At 39.4% G+C, this 21,293-nt stretch overlaps 6 protein-coding genes across 6 annotated transcripts; 4 read left to right on the top strand and 2 right to left on the bottom strand.

Moving 5' to 3' along the window:
* Positions 1-229: 229 nt before the first annotated feature.
* Tsp_02936 (putative kunitz/Bovine pancreatic trypsin inhibitor domain protein) lies at positions 230-8,489 on the top strand (the record flags this gene model as incomplete). The annotated part of the gene is given in 24 exon segments (XM_003379221.1): positions 230-588; positions 1,060-1,206; positions 1,295-1,375; positions 1,726-3,036; positions 3,097-3,267; positions 3,323-3,517; positions 3,588-3,737; positions 4,579-4,746; positions 4,808-4,947; positions 5,029-5,227; positions 5,332-5,481; positions 5,609-5,779; positions 5,842-6,003; positions 6,083-6,400; positions 6,464-6,556; positions 6,704-6,853; positions 7,020-7,094; positions 7,167-7,334; positions 7,352-7,389; positions 7,418-7,727; positions 7,824-7,970; positions 8,034-8,201; positions 8,273-8,413; positions 8,464-8,489. Coding segments are annotated over 24 exon segments (5,038 nt in total), but the record flags the coding sequence as incomplete, so codon positions are not given.
* A 533-nt stretch (positions 8,490-9,022) lies between these two features.
* Positions 9,023-9,601, top strand: Tsp_02935 (hypothetical protein). Its single transcript, XM_003379220.1, has one exon. The coding sequence runs from the start codon at positions 9,023-9,025 to the stop codon at positions 9,599-9,601; it is 579 nt and encodes a 192-aa protein (XP_003379268.1).
* An 81-nt stretch (positions 9,602-9,682) lies between these two features.
* Positions 9,683-10,942, top strand: Tsp_02934 (hypothetical protein). Its single transcript, XM_003379219.1, has 3 exons — positions 9,683-9,918; positions 9,940-10,502; positions 10,563-10,942. The coding sequence occupies exons 1-3, from the start codon at positions 9,683-9,685 to the stop codon at positions 10,940-10,942; spliced, it is 1,179 nt and encodes a 392-aa protein (XP_003379267.1).
* A 137-nt stretch (positions 10,943-11,079) lies between these two features.
* Positions 11,080-11,538, bottom strand: Tsp_02933 (hypothetical protein). The gene has a single exon (XM_003379218.1). It carries the CDS (start codon positions 11,536-11,538, stop codon positions 11,080-11,082), a length of 459 nt encoding a protein of 152 aa, XP_003379266.1.
* A 1,680-nt stretch (positions 11,539-13,218) lies between these two features.
* Positions 13,219-15,671, top strand: Tsp_02932 (putative kunitz/Bovine pancreatic trypsin inhibitor domain protein). The gene is made up of 8 exons (XM_003379217.1): positions 13,219-13,426; positions 13,734-13,841; positions 13,992-14,039; positions 14,085-14,141; positions 14,203-14,583; positions 14,658-15,293; positions 15,501-15,604; positions 15,657-15,671. Exons 1-8 carry the CDS (start codon positions 13,219-13,221, stop codon positions 15,669-15,671), a joined length of 1,557 nt encoding a protein of 518 aa, XP_003379265.1.
* A 1,817-nt stretch (positions 15,672-17,488) lies between these two features.
* Tsp_02931 (serine/threonine- protein phosphatase regulatory subunit epsilon) lies at positions 17,489-21,033 on the bottom strand. Its single transcript, XM_003379216.1, has 11 exons — positions 20,775-21,033; positions 20,468-20,664; positions 19,233-19,334; positions 19,079-19,171; positions 18,874-19,004; positions 18,757-18,816; positions 18,577-18,685; positions 18,394-18,498; positions 18,197-18,316; positions 17,859-18,088; positions 17,489-17,759 (listed from the first exon to the last, which is right to left on the bottom strand). Exons 1-11 carry the CDS (start codon positions 20,977-20,979, stop codon positions 17,489-17,491), a joined length of 1,623 nt encoding a protein of 540 aa, XP_003379264.1. The 5' UTR covers positions 20,980-21,033.
* Between the last annotated feature and the right edge of the window lie 260 nt (positions 21,034-21,293).

The following is a 21,293-nucleotide window of genomic DNA, read 5'->3' as shown; positions in this document are numbered from 1 at the left end:
AAACACAAAATGGACGGTGACAGGACCGTCGTCCTCGGCCATCGACGGACAACAACGTCCGCGTTATTTGTCTGCGAGTACACATGCACACACAGGGCAGGGCGGTCAAGTAGTGCAAGACCGTGATCCTGCCGCGTTTTCTAGTTGTCCTCTTGTAGCCCTGGAAGTGGCCGATGCACAGTAGCGAGCATTTTCACTTTGTTTTTCTGCTTTTGGTTTTCCTTTTCAGTAGCGCTGTTGTGACCAGCAACAACGACTCGGACGCCGGTTTGCCTGTTTTTTTGTCCATCATCAGGAGAACCTCCGCCAAGCCGGTCACAGATGCCGTGATCAACGATGCTGCTCAAGATCAGTCGACAGAAGAGAACGCCACTGCTTTGCCGGATAGTGTGGACAGCGACCCTAGCAACGAAGCCAAAGTGATCACGGTGAAAATTTACCCGCCAGATGTGGATTTGAACAGCGGAAGAGAAGCGTCATTCAGCGTTGATATACCGAATCCGTTTGGTTTTGCTGACATTGTTACTCATTTGCCAACGACAACCATTTCTGACAAACAAGTACTCCAAATTGACACCCAGTATGTAGGTAAGAGCATTTTTGGTGTGATTTTATTTTCGGCACTTTGATTTTGCTGCACTTGTGTCAAACTCGTTTATGTACATATACATATATATATATATATATATATATATATATTCAAATTTATTTATATATTGCAATAACGTTTTTGTAATTGTGCATTTTTATCGAAAAGAGAATAGCAACAAGGCAGTTAATTAACGAAGACGAATCACATTAGAATAATTGTTTCAACAATAAGATACAAACATTTTGAGCTGTGGTGATAAGTATTGAATTTTCAAATGAATCGAATTTTATTCACCATATTTCTGGCACTTCATATTTGTTTATTTATTTATTTGCAGAGGTGAAATATTTAAATTGGGAGCAATGAAAAGTTTGCTGACAGTAAGCAGTATCTCAATTAATACAAAAATTTGCCACATAGTTGTGAAATTAGCTAATTTCATAAATTGCAAATTTTATAAATTTTAGATTATTCATTGCTGTGCCGTGACGGTGCCCCGCAGCTTAGCGACGGTAAGCCTTTGCATTGTTTCTCAGACGCGGATTGCACGGTCGGCTATTGGTGTCACATTGGTTCTTCTCGAATCACAACCTATTGTTGTCCCAGTGCTTTGGGTAATACAGCAGGGATATATATATATATATATATATATATGTATATTCTTATTCTTCTTTGATTTAAATCATTCTATTGTATTTAAAGCTGATAATGGATGTAATTTACCACGTTTGTCTGGTCACGGCAGTGGACGTATGGAACGCTGGTATCACGATGTCAAGCTAGGTGGCTGCCAGAAGTTTTTCTATACTGGATATGGTGGCAATCAGAACAACTTTCTAACCAAAGATCAGTGTGTGCAAAAGTGTATTAAGAACTCTTCTCCTGCTGCATCAACCACAGGCAACTGTTATTATTATTATTATTATTATTATTATTATTATTATTATTATTATTATTATTATTATTATTATTATTATTATTTCGTGTTGTTAATTTTTCTTTAAAATTTATTTGATAAATATGTTAAAAGTTTACTGTTAAGCCAGTTAATTATTTGTTATTGCAAGTGTTATATCACTGATGCTGAAATGAATATGTTTTTTTCTTAAATAATTTTTAATTATTTTATTTAGTGCCGCCACCAGTTTTCGATGCTCACCCTAAACTTCCATACCCTGCAAGTGCGTTGAATGTGGTAGATAAGTCGTTGGCGTCCGCGATGGGCTTCAATTTTAATCCAGCCTCTTGGACATACCCGTTTGCAACTTATCCTACGTTGCCAAAAATTATTCCAACTCCGGAACCACAAATTCCAACTCCAATAGTGCAAACCACTCCCCGTCCAATGCCAATTCCCAACCATTCCAATGTTCAGAATTTGAATGGAATTCTGAATTCGCATCAGTCAACAGTGCAGGCGTCGACCGTTCCACAAACACCTTACGTGATTCATAGGCCGTCGTCTGGCAATGGCGGGCAGAAAATACCTGAATCGGTGCTGCAAAATTTACAAACGTACCCGCCGGGAACTGCAGTTTATACTTCTGATCAGCAGTCGATTTCAGAATTGCAAGCCACTTGGCCGTTGTATATGGTTCAACAGCCCTCCAAGCCACAGATCAGTTCAGTGTACACATTACCGAAAGAGCCGATGCCATTTCCTGAGCCATCAGTAAATACGCCAGCTCCAGGAACCATGGCTCCAGCTATTCCTTCAGGGGAAGGCGTGCTTTCAAATGCTGGGCAGCCGCTTTCTGTACACCCTTCGAAACAGACGGTAGAATTTGACGAGAGATGTTTGCAGCCGAAGATGATTTCAGCTGTCAATAGCAATATTAATGGTGGCAGTAGTAGTTCACAACTTCAATGGACATTTGATGCACTGATTGGTAGGTGTCAGCCAGTAATGATTCATCACCAGTCGATTGAACCGACCCAGACGTTGAATGTATTCAGTTCACAATTTGAATGCAATTTTTACTGCAATCCTGCCGCATACAGACCTGCCTCTGAGGGTAAGGGTATTGGCGAATTGGTTGGCGATCCATGTCAGTTGCCGCTCAGCACTGGCCAAGGCTATAATTTGGACGTGCGTTGGGCTTATGATCAGAATGCTGACCAGTGTCGAACGTTTTTATTTTTCGGTTTTGGCGGAAATGCAAACAATTTTGAAACTGAGATGGAATGCATGGCAGCTTGTTCATCACAACGATACCAGTTTCCAGATGTATTACTTAGCAATAAGCTAATTGCTGGAGAACAACAGTACGGATTCTTGCAGCCAGATATTCGTCATCAGCCGATTAGTCAGCAGTCGATTCTTGTGTGCAATGGATTGAAGAAAATCAATGAAGTTGAGCTTTGTGATCAGCACAACAATTATCAGTGTCCAAATGGTCAGCTGTGTAACTACAATGCTACAATTTCAGTTTGTTGTCCAGTTGGTAAGTTTGTTATTGTTTATCATTGTTATTGTAATCATTGTATGAAAAATTTTTATGAAGAAAATAATTTGAAAAAGGCAAGCGAATCGGCAACACTCGTTTGCAACGGAACTGTTTTAGCGGTCGAGGCAGAGCACTGCAGTGTTGAAAATAACTTTCAGTGTTCTCCTGGCTTCAGATGTCATTTTTCACCGAACAATACCTCATCAGTTTGCTGTCCAGACAGCAGCAGTTAGTGAACATTTGTTTTTGAAATGAAATTTCCACAAATGATTTGTCATTTTAGTTGCTGGTCATCATCAGCTGGACCATTATCCATCCGAATGCTTTTTGCCATTAGATCTTGGTCAAGGTTCTCGACCATTGGTGCGTTGGTATTTCGACCAGATAAGTGGCCGTTGTCAAGAGTTCCTCTATCGTGGCACTGATGGCAATATGAATAATTTCGAATCGTCTGATGAATGTCGTGCATTTTGTGAACGTAAATTTTTCACTGTTCTTTCTCCATATGAAGAAATCATTAGTCAGTTGTTTGATTTTTTTTGCCTTAGGACGTACTTGCGCCAATGGAACACCTCTACGTCAGCAAAGCGGTCGAGTGTTGCTTTGTTCTGGTTCATCGATAGCAAGCAGTTGTCCGCCTACACATTTCTGTCATGTTGGTCATGATCGGCTATCAACAGTTTGTTGCCCCAGAGAGGGTAAGCTGTTTTTCATATACTTAGAGCATTAGTAGAGCATCTTGATAAAAAGTGTGTAATTCAGTTGCAACCTGGTAATTGTTTTTTTCTTCAACTGAACAGTTAGTTGCTTTCGTAATTTACAATGCAAGCATTTTGTGTTGATGCGTTAAGTTCATGTGTGAAAGGAAAAAGCAAAATTTTAATTTTGCTCGATTGACTCAGGAATGCATGCAGAATGCTTTTTATGTATGTGATGTTGCAAATCATGCATGAAAAATAGTAGTATGAAGTTTTTTGTTTGTTTGCGTGTTGTTTCATGGAATTCATGTTTTTGCAATTGAGATATTTATACTGAATGCCAACTTTAGATTTGAATCCATTCACTGCACTGGAGAAAAAATCTGTCGTTTATTAGCACAGTCACGTTTTATGCCGTCATCGCGACGCCTGTTTGTTGGTGCTCTTAGCATCATCATCTGCTGTTCAAAATTATAGAATTAATTTTCAGCAAATTTATTAATGCCTTGTTTATACTTAGTAATAATAATTAGCATTATTAATTACAAATTCCTTTGCATTCCTTTGCATTGTATTGTTGTTGATTTATATTTTTATTTATTACATTTTGTATCAGACGTTGGTTAGCATTTGAGTAAACATTTTACGAATGCACAATATTTATTTGCGCAGTGAGTGAAAGTAGTGGTAAAATTCCGCTATTCTATTGCAATTTCTGATACGAAGCTTGATTTACATTTTTTTAATGTAAATAATATCTGTTATGGTATCTTTTTTATTGTGTTTTAAATATTACTTTGACAAATTGTTAGAGTAAATAATGTGCATGCATGTTTTACAGGTGATACGTGCAGTTTGCCTGTGAGCAGTGGAGTTGGGCAAAATCGATTACAGCGCTATGCTTATGATTCAAAGTTGAATGGGTGCAAATTCTTTTTGTACGCCGGCACAAAAGGCAATGCAAATAATTTTCTGTCTGAACAGGAATGCTTTGCAGAATGTGGACGAGGTGAATATTTTTTTCGAAAAAGCACTTTGTAATATTACTGTTTAACTTGTTAATTGCAAAGGACCTCAGCCTAGCCCCTGTGCTCTTGGCTATCCGGCTTTGGCTGGAGATGGTCAAAGTTGGTTATTCTGTTCGTCAGAAAATTCGAATATTTGTCCATTTAATTATTACTGTCACATTGGTGCCAAAAAAGAGACCACGGTCTGCTGTTTAAGAACATCTCGTAAGCTCTTGGACCACGCTTTTTAGCATCAACCGTATCAAAATGAATAATAATTACAGCTGCTTCAATTTTTAGCGACATCTGTTTCGGGATTTTCTGTCTGCCAGCTTCCACTGCAGCCTGGAAACGGCGCTTCATTTCTATCCAGATGGTATTTTGACTCTCAGTCATCGACATGCAAATCTTTCACTTATACTGGTACTGGTGGAAATGAGAACAATTTTGTCCAATTGTCTGATTGTCGGCGTATTTGCCCTGGTAAAGTATTAGCAAAGATGTTTCTTGTTCATTCATCTGTCTGTTCATGTTAAATTTTTTATTTTGTTTTTATCACTTTTATATTTACATTTCACTGATTTTAGAGTATGACAATGCTTGTCCAGCTGGTACACCGCCCATCGATTTCCAAAGTGGTCAGGTAGCGTTTTGCTCAGCTACAAATGGATTTTGTTCTCCTGGTTACTGGTGTCATGTTGGATTCGACGAAAGAAGTTCTGTTTGTTGTCCTTTTGGTAAACTGTGAAATATATATAAAATATTTTTTTGTAGAAGTTCCGTTGTTCAAAATCATTTTTTTGTTTTCGAATTATTTGTTATATTTTATATATTTACAATTTGTATATTAATTTTATTACTTAGCATCTGACGACCCATGCTCACTTCCAAAATCAGAAGGTACTGGATCATTGCACATTCCAAGATTCTTTTTCAATCAAACCAGTAGACAGTGTGAAACTTTTGCGTACAGTGGCCGAAAAGGAAATCAAAACAATTTTGTAACAATGCAAGATTGTGAAGCCTCTTGTCCAGGTATTTGGGAAGTGTTGCTTCTATTCTCGGTGCCATTTTATACTTTTCATTCTCTTTTTCAGTTTTGGAGAATCCTTGTTCTGAAGGAATGCCGTTGATAAATCGACGAAGCAACACTCCTGTATTTTGCAACAGTGACGAAGATGGAACATGTCCTGAAAACTATTGGTGTCACTTGGGTGCAACTGCGGCGATGACACTGTGCTGTCCTGGAGGTGATGCTGGTTTGCATTATAATTATAACTATAATTTTATTCAATGTAATGTAAAAGGATTTAAAAGAAACTTGTTATTTCATTTCAGATTCAGATCCATGTCAGCTTCCACAAAGTCGTGGAAATGGTAACAGTGTGCTAAGTCGTTGGTATTACAATACGGATACGAAAATGTGTTTGAGTTTTACCTACACCGGAAGCGGTGGAAATCAGAACAATTTTGAAACTATTGAAGCTTGCCGATCGAGATGCCCGGAATTTCAGAACCCATGCACTACTGGTCCACCTCACATCAATCTTAACGGTCACATTACAAGATGTGGAGCAACCACGCCGACCATTTGTCCTAGCAGCTATTGGTGTCACATTGGAGCTGATTTGGAAAGTTCCGTTTGTTGTCCTGGTGGTAAAGCTAATATAAACAACAGTGTGCTGTTTTAACAGTTTTGCATTTCTACTTGCATTTCAGCTACTAATCCATGTGAATTGCCTGTAGAACAAGGCTCTGGTCAAGCGTCCTTGTTACGCTACGGCTACATTCGGGAAACGCAGACATGTCACAGTTTTCTTTATTCAGGTTTACATGGAAATGAGAATAACTTTATGACTTTACAAGAATGTGAACAACGCTGTCCAGGCAATGATAAATTATACATGTATATGAAATGAGTTTTGATTTATTGTTGTCCGTTTTTTCTTTTACCTTTAGTTTTTCGTAATCCTTGCATTAATGGAAATCCAGCTCGTGATGAACAAGATAACATTGTACTATGCAGCGTAGCCGACATGGATGACTGTCCTGAAGGCTACTGGTGTCACGTCGGTGGTGATGAGCAGTCGACTCTTTGTTGTCCATATGGTAAGCATATCATGAGCAGTTTTGGGGTTTCATGAATGATATGAAGCTTGATGCCTTTCATTCATCATTTAATGTATTTCGCGAGTTGTTGTTAAATAGCAGAAACGTTTTATTTCATATTGAATTAAAAGTGTGCTGAATAATTATATTACATTTCTGTTTTCAGAAAATGAAATAACAAGCTTTCGTAAGCGAAAACCAGTGGAGAATTCGACTAAAAAAGTAGACTCTTCATATCTCAGTAATTGAATGCTTTTTGTGAATATTTTTTGTCCATATTCTTCAAACGGTTGTTTTACTTTTTTATATGTAGAAAACGCATCCTGTTTGATGCCGTTACAAGTGGGTGAAGGTGTTTTAATGTTACCGAGATTTTATTTCAACAGTCAAACAAAGCAGTGTTTGCCATTTACATATTCAGGCTTGGGTGGCAACCAGAATAATTTCCTCAGTCGAGGTGATTGTGAAAACAGTTGTCCTGGTCAGTGCCTTTTTCAGTATTATTTGAGCAACTTTTAAATTCATCATCAACTCTAGTATTTGCTTTTTTGATCAGTTTTCCAGAACCCTTGTCGACAAGGTGAACCTGCATCCGCGGCCAACGGACAATACATTCTTTGCACGGCCACCGGTGTGCATCTTTGTCCGGCGAACTATTGGTGCCACGTGGGCGATTCAAATAGCAATTCAGTTTGTTGTCCAGCCGCTGATAATCCATGCGTTTTGCCAGCTGAAACGGGCACTGGTCAGTCTGTATTGGTACGCTGGTATTTTGACCGTCACGCTCGTCGTTGTAATCGCTTTGTTTATACCGGATCCGGTGGAAATGAAAACAATTTTCTTGCTAAGCAGGACTGCATGGCGCGATGTCCTGGTTCGTAGAGCAAGCACATTTCAGTTTAATTGTGTTTTTGATATTTTTACATTCTATTAATTCTGGTCGTAATTTTTTTCCATTATTTATGTTCAGAATTTCGTAATCCATGCCCAATCGGAGATCCCTCTAGATCAGAAAAAGGTACCATTGTACATTGTGGTGATGGAAACACCGGCTGTCCCATTGGATATTGGTGTCATTATGGAGCAGATGCTGAGACTACTGTGTGCTGTCAAGGAGGTGTATTTTTCAAGTTGTTCTCTGATTTAGTTGTCTTGTTTGAAATGATTGCCTATTTTGCAGAAGGTGATCGCTGCTTGTTGCCAATGTTACCTGGCATTGGTTCAGAGAAATTGAAGAGATGGTATTTTAATCAGAATAGTCGACAGTGTTTGGAATTTACTTACACTGGCCGCGGGGGTAATCAGAACAACTTTCTTACTGAATCGCAGTGCATTCAAGAATGTCCAGGTATTTTGTTGAGAAGTGAATTTCCAACATATTCTGTATAAAATGCTGATCTATTTATTTTACATTGTTAGTGTTTTTGAACCCTTGTCCACGTGACGCTGGATCAGATGTCGACGTCATCTATTGCGGTGCCCAAAATCGAAATACTTGTCCTGTTGGTTATTGGTGTCACGTTGGCATTACTGTTGAAACATCAGTTTGCTGTGAAGGAGGTAAGTGGATTTTAATGTGATTGTTGGTTAAAATTATTCTGCGATATGAGATGAGGCAATTGGCAATTTTCACTGATTTTATTCAATTCATTCCAAAGCATAATAACATACACATGGGAAAAAAGTATTTTCCATGCATGTGGATAGAATGAACAATAACAACGCAAGCATAAATGTACAACAGTCAGTCATTCGTGTGAAAGGATATAATGTCAGAAAGAAAAAACAAGTGAATAATATAAAAATACAAGTTCAATTATATATATCACATCGTTTCGACGGACTCATGTAAGATTCTGGTGAACAGTGAAACGCTTCGCTAAATGGTGGGAAATTGCGCAGTGTCCCGATAAGTCGATACCGATCCGGTGCCTCGTAGCCTGTAGTTAGTTGATCGATCAACGCTTGTTCGCTACTGTGACTGCACCATAAGTTTGCATAGCTGAGGAAGAACAACTGTTCTGGTGTAAAATCGACCAACGGTAAACTTGGTTCTGCTTCTCCTTGAGCAGTGGTCCAGTTTCTGTAGGCTGCATAGGCGATACTCAGACCAACCAAGTCGGCCAGATTCTCGTTGGCAGTACGCTGCCCGTTGACGCACAGGTTCAAATGGGGATAGCAGTATTGTTCATAATCGTTGGACAAGCAGTCGGTGATGTTGGTGAAACGAAGCTTGTTTTCAGCGGTCCACCAGTTCAGCTGGCGGCTCCGGGCATCGTACTTGGCGCCGACAGGGTCGAAGGCGCGGGTAATTTCGCGAGCCACGGCACTGCCCAACCCGCCGAACGTCACTGCCCTGGGAAAGTCGCTGCGGTAGAACGGCGGCTGCAGCTGGCCGATCGGTATAGTCAACATATTGAGCTGTCTGTCGTACCAGGATTCAGTGGCGTCCGGCGAGCCGACGAACTGATCGAGTCGTTCAGCGCCGGACAGCAACGAGCGCATGTTCTCTCTGACTGCCCAGGAGCGCAGCTTGAAGTGAACTTCGAACGCACCGTCGTGATCATCGTCGAACTCCAATCGTTCGTAGTAGGTTTCCAAACGTTCGTCGTTTCGTATCCAGTTCGGATAGCCGACGTATCGGCGCATGGAGGTGAGCTTGTCGACCGCGGCGTGTCTCTGTTTCGGGTCCATCCAGCGCAGCCGGCCCACGCTTTCTTGATAGGTGTGGCGCAGCTCTTCAATTAGCCATTCGGCGTCGGCTTGTTCGTCGTCGTCGAACGCGTGCTCGGCGTACAGTCGGCCAGACGCGTAGCCAAGTCCAGGCAAATGATCATTGTGGTTGATCAGCGCCACGCATTCGCGCCACCGGTCTTCTTCGGTCTTGGCAGAGTGGCCTCTGAGTCGTGTGGCTCGGTCGAACTGGCGCAACGCGTCTCGATACTCCTGACCCAGGAACGGCAAGCTCTGCTTCACCAGTCGCCAGACGAGGTAGTTGTTTATGGTTCGGTTGTTAGTTTGTTGCAACAGTTCCGTCACATTGGCCAAAAAGGCCGGCTTGACACGTAAACGACCTTCACTATCAGCAGCAGCGTTGTCTGTGGGCACGATTCTTTCCAACACATCCGGCTGCAGCAGAGCTTCGAACATGGCGAACCAGTCGAAATTGGGAATTTGCTCTTGCAACGTCTGCAACGACCACGTCATCTCAGCGTCGTCATCGTCGGTGGCGTCCAAAACAGCCCGGGCGAGATTTTGTTCAAATTCGACCATCAGGTCAATTTCGGTTCGATTGATCAGCACCGGATGCGGATGATCGGCACTGAGCATCTGCTTGCGCAACAGTTGGGCGACTCGTTCGATCAGTTGAGCATATTCTCGCATTATCCAGCCGTAGTGAGTCTCGTCCAAATAGTAGAGGCCGGTGAACGAGCCCAAACCCAACGGCAACGCAGCGCCGGACAATTCGAGCACGAACGAGCGGTCATTGTCGCCGGCGTCGGGCTTGGCGTGGGCGAAGAACACCGTGTCGACACCATACTCGGCTTTGAGATGGCCAATTTTGAACGCCACGCCCGCTCCCGATCCCGGCTCAGTGTCGGGCAGTTCGAGCAGCGGCCAAGAGCCGAGCACCGGATCGCCGTTGCCGGTCAGTAGTCGGCACAGCGGCTTACCTTGGAGTAGATCCATCGCTTCGGTGTCGACGCAGGCGGCGTAGGCGAACTTGAGCCGACGCAGCGCTCGCAGTGGGGTGCGTTCGTCGACCAAATCCAACGCTCGTCGTATCTGTTCGAACAGTCGTTCGGTGAGCAAGTCTCGAACGGTGTGGCCGTACTGGGCGTGGCGACGCCGCCAACCGCCGCAAGCGAATTCGTGAAAATCCGAACAAGCGTCGACCGAAGCTTCGACGTTTTCGAGCACGTTGACGGCCGTCTGGCGCCATCCGCCGCTCTGCTTGACCATTCGGCAACGTTGTTCGATTCGATTCTCCGTCGACTGATCCCGCGTCCGCAGCTCGTCACTGTCCCTTGTCCACTCGGGCGAGTTGACCAAAACGGCCAGCGTGACGAACAAGATGATGCCGATTAAATTGCTGAACAAGCCGATTAAAAATATCCGTCGCTTGATGCGACGCTTTCTTCTTTCCCGTTCACACCAAAGGGTGTGCATGTCCACCACGTACCTCGGATGGAGCCGGAGCATTTTACCTGTAACCGAATCTACAGCTAAAAAAGTAGCGTGCAAAACTTGCTAGCGTACAAGCTGAATGGAATACTTTTCAGTCTGTGCACACGTTGACAACAACACTGCAAAATAGCAACCGACGAGTAGCAGCAGCGCGAGTGTCGTTTCTGTCCAAAGACTGACAAATGAAAATGAACGCTCGCCCATTGTTCTTCTCTTTTATAACTTCTTTGTTTGCTCACCGCAGCCAATAGTCGTCGTCGGATAACAACGACTGGCCCAGCAGCGTTCACACAATAACAATAATAATATAGTCCATAAATAGTAGTAGTGCAACAGCATGTGCAAATGTGCCGTGTTTGTTGTTTGTTTTTCCACCCAATTGAATTCTTATTCTGCGCTGAGCGTCTGTTGCGATGACTTTTTTTCCAGGCGAAGTTTAAAGAAAAATAAGGTTCAACAGTACAAAAGATTACGGTGCGCATTACCGTCTGACACATTTACCACACCACATGACCCATATACTTGTCATTTCTACTACTGGGGAGTTACACTTCTCATTGTATTTATATATGTGTGTTTTTTTGACTTTATAATCAATTTATTTAAATCAAACTGTTAGCTTCCTTTTTCTTCTGCTATTGTTTGTTTTTGGTGTTGTTGTTGCTGAAACTTTTGCACGAGCTTGTTTTTCAGTTTCAATGACACGCGCATAGGCGCCAAATTGCATTTGATTTATTTGCCATATGGTGGTCAACGTCATTGGCGTGTAGTAGTGGCTTGTTGTTTTCATCTCGCCAAAAATAACCCACAACTATATGGCAATTTCAAATTCAGCATCACAATTTTTTCTCGACACTGCTTTTCAATGGAAATTTTAATTTATTTGCTCGGCTTTCATGGTTTTTTTGCTCTCGCTTAATTTCAATGATCCTGTCTGCAGTAATTTGAAATATTCCGCTTTTCGTCGTTTACACTGCAGTAATTATTTACCTTCGACATTTGCAAATGTCATCGTTTGAACTGAAAATTCAATAATGCTTCGTCTTGTTTCAACGGTTTTGATCTTTCATACAGTTTCATTCAGCGCTGGGTATTTTTGTTCGTCCATCATCTCAAAATATATGCAGTCGAGAATTTTCCTTTTTTGATCAGTTCACTCAGCGCAGGCATACCTATTTATTTATTTATTTAACCACACTTGGAGAGCGAAGAGTGAACGGAAATAATTGGAATCAGTTTGATTTCTAACATTTGATATTTAATACAGTAAGAAAATATGTGCAAGTATTTCATTTTCATGCTGGACTTTTGCATTTCCCATTTATGAACATCTTCCTCTGTGAAAAATATCACTAAACTCCATTGTTACATAAGAAGAATAGTTTTTTTTGAAAAAAGAAAGTTCATTGCGTTGAGAAAAATTTTTTTACGTTACTTGAAAACAGTCCCATTCATTCGTTTCTGCTTCAATTCACGTTTAGCGTCGTGGTTGAATTATTAAATTTCGCTGATTAATCGTTTCTGTATGTTGAACACAATTTAATAATTAACGCATGAAGGAAAACAAAGAAACGGATGTGAATATTTTTTTACCCTTTGTCAATAGCCAGTAAGTCATCGTTGACAAGCAGTGGTTGTACTAATAAAATAACCTGCAGCTGTTGTTCCAGTTGACGGCGGTAGTGGTGATTGTAAATGTTTTCTCACTATTCAATTGAAAAATATGAAACATATTTATTTATTGACAGTGGTGCGTTATTTTCAAATTAATCAACTTGAAATGTTCATCTTTGAACATTTTGCTTAGCTAAGTAGCGTATGATAATATATATATTCTTTCTGATTATTCTGTGAAACTCGAACAACGCGATCTGATCATTTCTCTGATAAATTGTCAAACTAGTTTTCCTTTAGGCTATTATAAAGCGAGGTAATTATTTTTAAACGTTCTTCCATTTTATGAAACGATTTATTGCACATGGGGGCCATAATTTTTAGCGTCTAATTCGTTCTTCTTCGTTTTCATTGATCATAATTATTATCACTGATGTTTCAAAAGGGCTGTTATCATTTTTACACACCTTTAGCAACGTACTTATCAAATGTACTGTCGATGTTGTTTTTTTCGGTGATTTTGCACATTTTGCAGTTTAAGTTCATTACAGTCATTCAATTAGATGGAAAGCAGTAATTCAAAGTCGTGTTTTGCAGTTTCAGATCCATGCAGCCTGGAATTGAGCAAAGGTATAGCTGTTGGCACAGCTTCAACGCCTCGATGGTATTTCGATCAGCATGACCGAATTTGTAAACGCTTTTTATATACTGGCAGAGGTGGCAATGCGAACAATTTCCTCACAAGAACTGAATGTCAGCAAAAGTGTCCAGGTAAAATTGATGACCGAATTAATTCATTTTTGAGATGAAAGATTAAGCGAGGGTTTTTGAATATTTGACTTCTCGTTGGCATTAGAATTTGCCAACCCTTGCCCGTATGGTGAACCGTATCGAGATCCGACTTCGAATTCGATCTTCTTTTGCAGTCCAAAAGGTTCAGAACTTTGTCTGCCGAATTACTGGTGCCACGTTGGCGCCAACAAATACTCCACTGTATGTTGTCCTGGCGGTAAGTTTCACTTCATTTTCGCACTTTTCTTTTTATGTTCATATGTAAATGTGTGCATGTTTATTTAAGAAACCAATCCATGCCAACTTCCACTGTCTGTTGGTGTCGGGCCGGCCAATTTGGACCGATGGTATTTCAATTCGATCAGCGGACAATGCAGACCGTTCACTTATGCTGGTTTGGGTGGAAATCAGAACAACTTTCTATCCCGTGCTGATTGTCAAAAAAATTGTCCTGGTAATTAAATATATATATATATGTATGAAAATCATTAGTTAATTATGTAAAAAAATATTCTATCTGCATCGTGTTGTGTTGTATTTTAAGAATTTATGAATCCGTGTGCTGATGGCCAGCCATTGGCTGAGGTGAACGGTAAGTTGATCCATTGTAGCGTTGAAAATCCTTATATTTGTCCAGTTGATCATTACTGTCATATTGGTGCAAAAGCTGAAACGTCAGTTTGTTGTCCAACAAGTTAGTTAAGGTTTTTTTGAAATTGTGTTTGAATTCGTTCTGTTAATTCTTATTTTTCAAGACGGAAGTATTTGTGAGCTACCGTTAAACGTTGGCATTGGAAATCTAAATTTACAACGTTGGTATTATGATCTGAAGGATGGGCGTTGTAAGCTGTTCACTTATACGGGCATTGGTGGTAGTGCGAATAATTTTGTCACTGAACAGCAGTGCTTAAGTCGATGTCGTGGTTGGCCTGGACGAACTGAAGTGAAAAAAGATTTGTTACCATTTTCTCGCATTCAAAGGAAAAAAGTAGTCACTTTGTGCGGTCAGGGTGAACCGTATCGAAATGATGATGGCGATGTGGTTCACTGCATTTCTGAAGCTTCGTGTCCATTGAATTATTTCTGCTACAGTCCTGGTTCCAATCAGTTAAACATCTGCTGTCCAATTTTGAAAAGTTTGTAATTATTATTATCCACGTTTATCTGTATTTTGTGATATTTATTTTTTTTTATTGCTTTTAATTTTCAGACGAAAATCCATGCATGCAACCCTTGATTCCGGGTAGAGGTTCTGCAAAGTTAGCTCGCTGGTATTACAATCCTACAAGTAAAACTTGTCAATCATTTGTTTATTCTGGAGAAGGAGGTAGTGAAAATAATTTTGAAAGCTTGGCCGATTGTGAATCCAGTTGTCAATCAGAGCATCACGTTCGTTTTTGTGCTTTTGGTTCTCGGGCTCATTTAGACGCTTACGGTGAACCGATGCGCTGTTCACGAGTGGGCGTTTTGACCAAGCTCACTTGTCCAGTCGGTCATTATTGTCGTGTAGGGGCGAATTCCGCCACAGGCTTCTGCTGTCCATTGTTAGCTGACCCATGTCAGCTTCCACTATTAATTGGTGAAGGTTCGCTGAACGTTCAGCGATGGTATTACGACATTTCTGTTCGTCACTGCAAGCCATTCATTTACAAAGGTTATCAAGGCAACGAGAACAATTTCTTTACTTATGCCGAATGCTTGCGTACTTGCAAACATGCAAAGTTGAGTTGGAATTTGAGTAATTCTAAATGGCCACTGGTTGAAGAAGTGTATCCATCGATAGTGCTTCCCTCAGTGGTCGATGGTTTTCCGTGTGCTCATGGTGAACCGTTGATAACTGCATCAGGTCAATTGAAAGAATGCAACAACAACAACAACAACAACCACAGCAACACCAGTAACAGCTTTTCTACATTAATCAAATATCCCCTTTGTCCAAGCAACTATATCTGCATTGCTGTAGCGGAAACAAGTCTTTGCTGTCCAAAACCTGGTATTCTTTATTTATACATGAATTATTTATTCCTACATTTATATGTGTGGTCTATTTTAGAAGCGTTTTGTTCACAACCAATTGATGAAGGAACATCAACTTGTGCTGATGCTGGTCGACAGCGCGGCATGCGTTTTGCATATGTGTCTACTTTACGGCGATGCGTATCATTTCAATTTTCTGGTTGTGGGGGCAATTTGAACAATTTTCGTTCAGAACATCATTGCTTAACGCATTGTTTACTTGCTTTTAACAACATACAATCCTCAATTTAATTTAAATTCTACTTTTTTTGTTTTGTTTCTTTTTACGTTAAGCATGTCAGTATTGAATTTGTTTACTCAGAGTTTGCTTTACGGGACAATAAATGAAGCCCAATAAATCAGTTGAACTGGTTATTATTATTATTATTATTATCGTGAGCATATCTATCTCACGTGAGCAAACATACTTGTGATGTCACAGTTATTATTTGCAAATTCAAGGCTTTTTATGCAAAAATATCGTTTAACTGATAATAATTCGTCTTATCAGTTCGAGCTGAAGATACGAGCAGTTAGTTCGATTGAATTCAACGTCCTGCAATGATTGATTCAAAAGGCCTGTGCAAAAGTGAATGCAACTGGCTACCCACTACAAAAGTGCGATGCCAAAAATGAAAACAAAGCTGATAATCTCCGAGCAACAACAGTATTTTTTATTTCTCAGGTAAAAATGTTTTTTTTGTTTATTATATCAGTTTCATTGGTGGTTCCTTTACACACAGTTGCATGTCCTATGCGTTTATTTGTTTGTTTTGTGTGTGCATTATGAAAATTTATCAAGGTTTCTTATGTTGTTATTCTTCTTTTCCTATGTATTTCCTACTGCGTACAATAATAATTCCATTCCAGCAATAATGCAATGTTAAGTGCAAAGGAAGCTCTTTGTCAGTAATCATATAGTCTATGCATGCATTCAGTACTCTCTTTCCAAGTTGTTTATGTTTAAATTTTGAAAAAAAATTTGGCTAAATACTTTTTTTAAATTGAACTTGCAAATCAATATCAAGTAGTTATAGTATGAGTTATAGTTACAAATAGCGCGTTTACAGTGCTGAACAGTGTGCATCGCGTAAGTTAATTAATTAATTAATTAACTTCAACAGGGCTCTTCATCTGGCTGAGATTAGAAAAGAAAATTTTATGACCAACAAAAATTTATTCATCACAACCAAGGTTGAATAAGGTTCGTTTTGTCTTTCTTCAAAGGGCTTTCTTTTTCTTTGCTTCGAAATTAGTGACGCTTTCCAAGAGAAATTTACTCACATTTGTTCACTTCATTTATTCAATAATTACTAATTGTTAAGGAAAACAAAGTGAACGCATGATAAATTCAAATTTATTTACAAGTTTCCAAAACAAGTACAAATATATATAGGGTGATAATATATGCATCAAAACATCATAGTTTCCGAGAAACAGCTCCTTTTAAAAACATTCTTCTCCCAGTTGACATGCACAACATTTATTTCGTCAGCATTTATGCATTATATCGATGTTGTCGAAAATGCTGCTCTTTTTCTTTTGTTTATCTCTTTTCCTGCATTTCTTTACCGAGCAGTATTCTACAGTACAGACGACTTTGGACGGCCGGAATAGGATGAGCCAGAGTTAAAAAGAAAAACTTTTTTTAAAAATAAAATTATTCCAAAATATACAAAAGGACTGAAATGATAAAGGAAAGATAACAGCCAGCGAACAGATCTGTGTTCTTCTTCTGTTCGTTGTGTAAATGTTGTATTCGTGGCACGCCCAAAGAAAGTGGCAACTAAGGAAAATAGATTTTCAAAAAGGAAGTATAATAAAATGAAAGAAAAATTTTTCTTCATCAAGTGCGTAAACGAAAAAGACAAGCCAGCAAGCATATTTTGGAACGAAAAAAATTGTTACAGCGAGCTGCCTCGCCCAATGTGCAATCGTTCAACGATTCCTTCCCCCGCTCCCCTTCTACACCGAAAAATTCCAACAAATGACAAGAATCCCATCGGCGAGAAGGGTTGAACGCTTTCAGGGTTTTTTCTTTTTCGACATTGGAGACGAATCCACCGTCAGCATGTTCAACTCTGGAATTGGATTCGAACATTCGGCTGTTTCCGATGACGCTGACTGGGGTCCATTTCCTTTATCCATACGTCCAGCAGCATTGACATTAGCACCCGTCGCCGAACTGGCCCCGTCGCAAGCTGACGGCCGCTTACCATCGACATGCCTCTGTCTGGAGCACAGAGCTTCAAGCTGTTTCCACAGTTCGTCTCGTTCCTTTTCTTTCTTTTTCTCCCTTAAACCACCACACATCAGTGAGTGAGTGAGAATTTCATTTCAAAACCGATAGCTTATCACTATTATTATGATTATTATATTCTGCTTTTCAATTTACTTTTGCCTTTCCGCTTTAAAACTCGAAGTAAGCTCTTCAAACAAAGCGGGATTCATTTCCACAAACGACTTCAGCACGCGATACACCAAACTAACTGTGGCAGAGTTCCAGTGCTCTTTGGCGATCAAATAAAGCGGCTGATACATAATCGGCATGATCACTTCGCTGTTGTCTTCGATTAATGAAATTATGTATTCATTATTCCACAAATACAACGCTCGATCGGCTACCTGTACACAAAGTAGAACTTCATCTTACTATACGGTATGTATATTATTAAATGCATCACATATATTATCAACTGAAAAGTATTTCAAATTAACTTTTTCAAATAATACCTGAAAATGCGAACTCGAAACACATTTGGCAAATTGGCGAAACAATGGCTGCATGATAATTTTAAATTGATCTGGCTCAATGATGTCCAAAATTTCTTCAATTTCGTTTAAAAACATCACCTGAACAAAATAAAATCAAAACACATATCAAACATGTTTGATTCAACAATTATCATCAACTATTTCAGAGTAAGTACTTCTTTTTGACTACATGTTTTCGGCCAGTATTTTATCAGGGCGGTTATCACTTTTTCTGTCAACGATGGATCCTTTTCAATAAACTGCACAATGCAGTAAGCCAACTAATTGAACAATGAAATTAATTAATTATTCACTGAAATCAAGACTGACCACTATAAGCAGTTGGAAATGTCAATCACCTGAGCATGATATAAATTAAAGCATTTCGGTTTGTGCAATGGCAACAGCACTTTTTCCAAGAAAACCTTGTGTTCAGCTTTGAGCGGTAATGCAAAACCATTGATAATGCTATCATTAGAATTAGAATAGATAAATAAATAAGCCTTGTCAATGCACATATTAAATTTCGATGTTTTTACCTTCCTAAAATTTCTAACAATTCTCCAACCCCATTGAACTGTTCAGTTTCGTAGATAAATCTAAATTCATATTGAGTAGGTAGATATTTTTCAAAATATATGGAAATAACTTCTAACCTCAAAAAGATGTGATTGATCTGCCGGCGAATGAAAGCTCTCAAACCTAGAATTTTACCATATATTCGGTGCAGAACGGTTTTCAAACTGTCCCGTTCCCGAGGATCTTCCGAGTCAAACAGATCAAGGAGCTAAAAAACAACAGATGTATATCCTTTGTTTGTTCATTTTATTTTTACTTAATTGAATTCTGTATATTCTATACCTTCAGTACAAACCGCTGATCAATGTAACGTTTGCCAACAGCGGGCTGAAAATCTGGCGATTCGAGAAAACGCAAAAAGAATTCATAAATTAGCTAAAAATAAAATTTCCACTGAAAATAAAAGAACAGCCGATTTCTATTGATGATGATGTACCTGCAGATGAGGCCACGCTGCTTCTAACAATGGTTCGTCTTCTTCGGGATCAAAGTCGGGGTTATCTTTCGGAGGCAAGGTTCGAAAAATATTCGAAGCAACCTGCAAGGCAAAACAATATTTCATAATTACTACTCGAAAAAGTGCTCTTCTTCTTCTTCTTCTTCTTGAAAATAAGTTTCAAATCTCAGCCTAACAGTCAGTCATCTATTGCTCATCAATGGAAATAACACGTTAATCAAAAATGAAGGCTTCAATTTTAAAATCAAGGAATACGACAAGTGTGTAATTTAATCTCTTGTTTAAAATATCAACGCAAATTACAGTAATTCATTTGAAGTGTGTTCTTGGCTGCATTATGCCTACTATTTGTACGAAGCAATATTATACATTAATTGATTTGAAAAATCCTCGGTCGGGTTAAATTACAAATGAATTTGATGCGTTCAATCCATATTTCATTTGTTCACACAAATTAGGTCAAAATTGCATGAGCAACAACAACTTTTCACTTCCAATTAATTATACGCATTCCAAGTGTTGTTCAATACGACCGCTGTTTAGAGGTGTTGAGAAATTATAATTTAAATTTATTGTCAGAATTTTTACTTATTTCAACTACTGCGCTTGAACCATATACTGTGAAACTTTTCGAACAGGCAAAACGTTGTTAACTAAAACGAGAATCACCAATCATCACATTACATATTACTTCTCTTCTATCATTACTTATCTTCTTTTTCCGAAAGAGGGAAGAGGTAGGGAATGATCAAAGAAAATTATATTCGTCAAGCAGTAGAAGCACGCGCGGTTGTAAGTGCCTGGTGCGCTTTTCCAGTTGGAATCGATAAGGTTTCCGTCTTGTGGCACACGTCATCATGACGCAGCCCTTAGACACACGGTCGAAACATCGAACATGGTGATAACTAGGCGGTTCAACAGGCGTCTCGCATCAGTGGGATTAAGAGGGGGAAAATAATAATAAGAAGCGAATAAAAAAAATAGAAGGCGACGAGCAGGAAAATACGACAAGCATACGCTTGGAAAATGTTAAATGAAGATCGATTTCACACAAGCACTCGCTTTCTTTTCGCAAAAAGAAAAACAACAGCAAAACAAAGAAAATGTTATTAGCGTTGAGAAAGCGGGAAGAAATTAATTTGTTTCAGCAAATTATCAAAAGTGAAAAAAACATACACAAATATATATATATATATATGAGAAATCGCACGTACCATGGTCACCACTTCTGGATAAAGTGGTTCTGTAAGAATGCCTTTGCTACAACCGATAAAGTCGATCATTTCGGTCAACGTGATCCTCTTCACCTCTTTGCTCTTCAAACTGCTAACCGGATCAACGAAGTCGAAAATAACTTGACACTGACGAATTTTACTAATAAACAAATCAATCAGAGTATCCGGAGAGGCGTCTGAAAAGAAAACAGAAGTAATACCTATCCAACTTCACCTTAACATTTCCAAAAAGGAAATTTAGCCAACGCTAATGAAAAACAAAAATAAATTTTATACAACACAATACCTTTCAGCAGTGGAAGTTGTTCCAATTCATTTTCCCCGTTCAACTTATACCGCGAAGAGCCCTGCAACTTTTTCTGCTTTCGTTTCAAGCTACCACGCCGGACGAAAGGATCCACTTTGTCCGACGTGGGTGACGAGGGAGCTGAAAGTTTGTTGTTGGTCGCGTTGGCATTCGATGAAGATGCATTCGACGCAGGAGTGGTCATGGGCGAATGAAGATTTCTACGCTTTTCTCGACCTCAACGTTCCAACAAATCGACTGTCAAGCTGCAACATATAACCTTATTTCATTTGAAAAAATTCAACAGAAGTATAACACATAATTCAGTATAAAAGATATTTCTTTTTTGCGATAGCACTACCCATAGAAAAGTAATTCTGAATTGGAAATCCTGAGATTGGAACTACAGCATAAAAAGAAAAGCAAGATGAAACAATATTCGATCAGCTGTAGAACAAAGTTTAATAGCTATTCAACTGTTTCATCACATAAAAAATTTAAACAAATATCTTTTATACT

Source organism: Trichinella spiralis (assembly GCF_000181795.1).
Source record: "Trichinella spiralis strain ISS 195 chromosome Unknown Scfld2, whole genome shotgun sequence".
NCBI classification, from domain to species: domain Eukaryota; kingdom Metazoa; phylum Nematoda; class Enoplea; order Trichinellida; family Trichinellidae; genus Trichinella; species Trichinella spiralis.
This window is presented reverse-complemented; position numbering and strand designations above follow the sequence as displayed.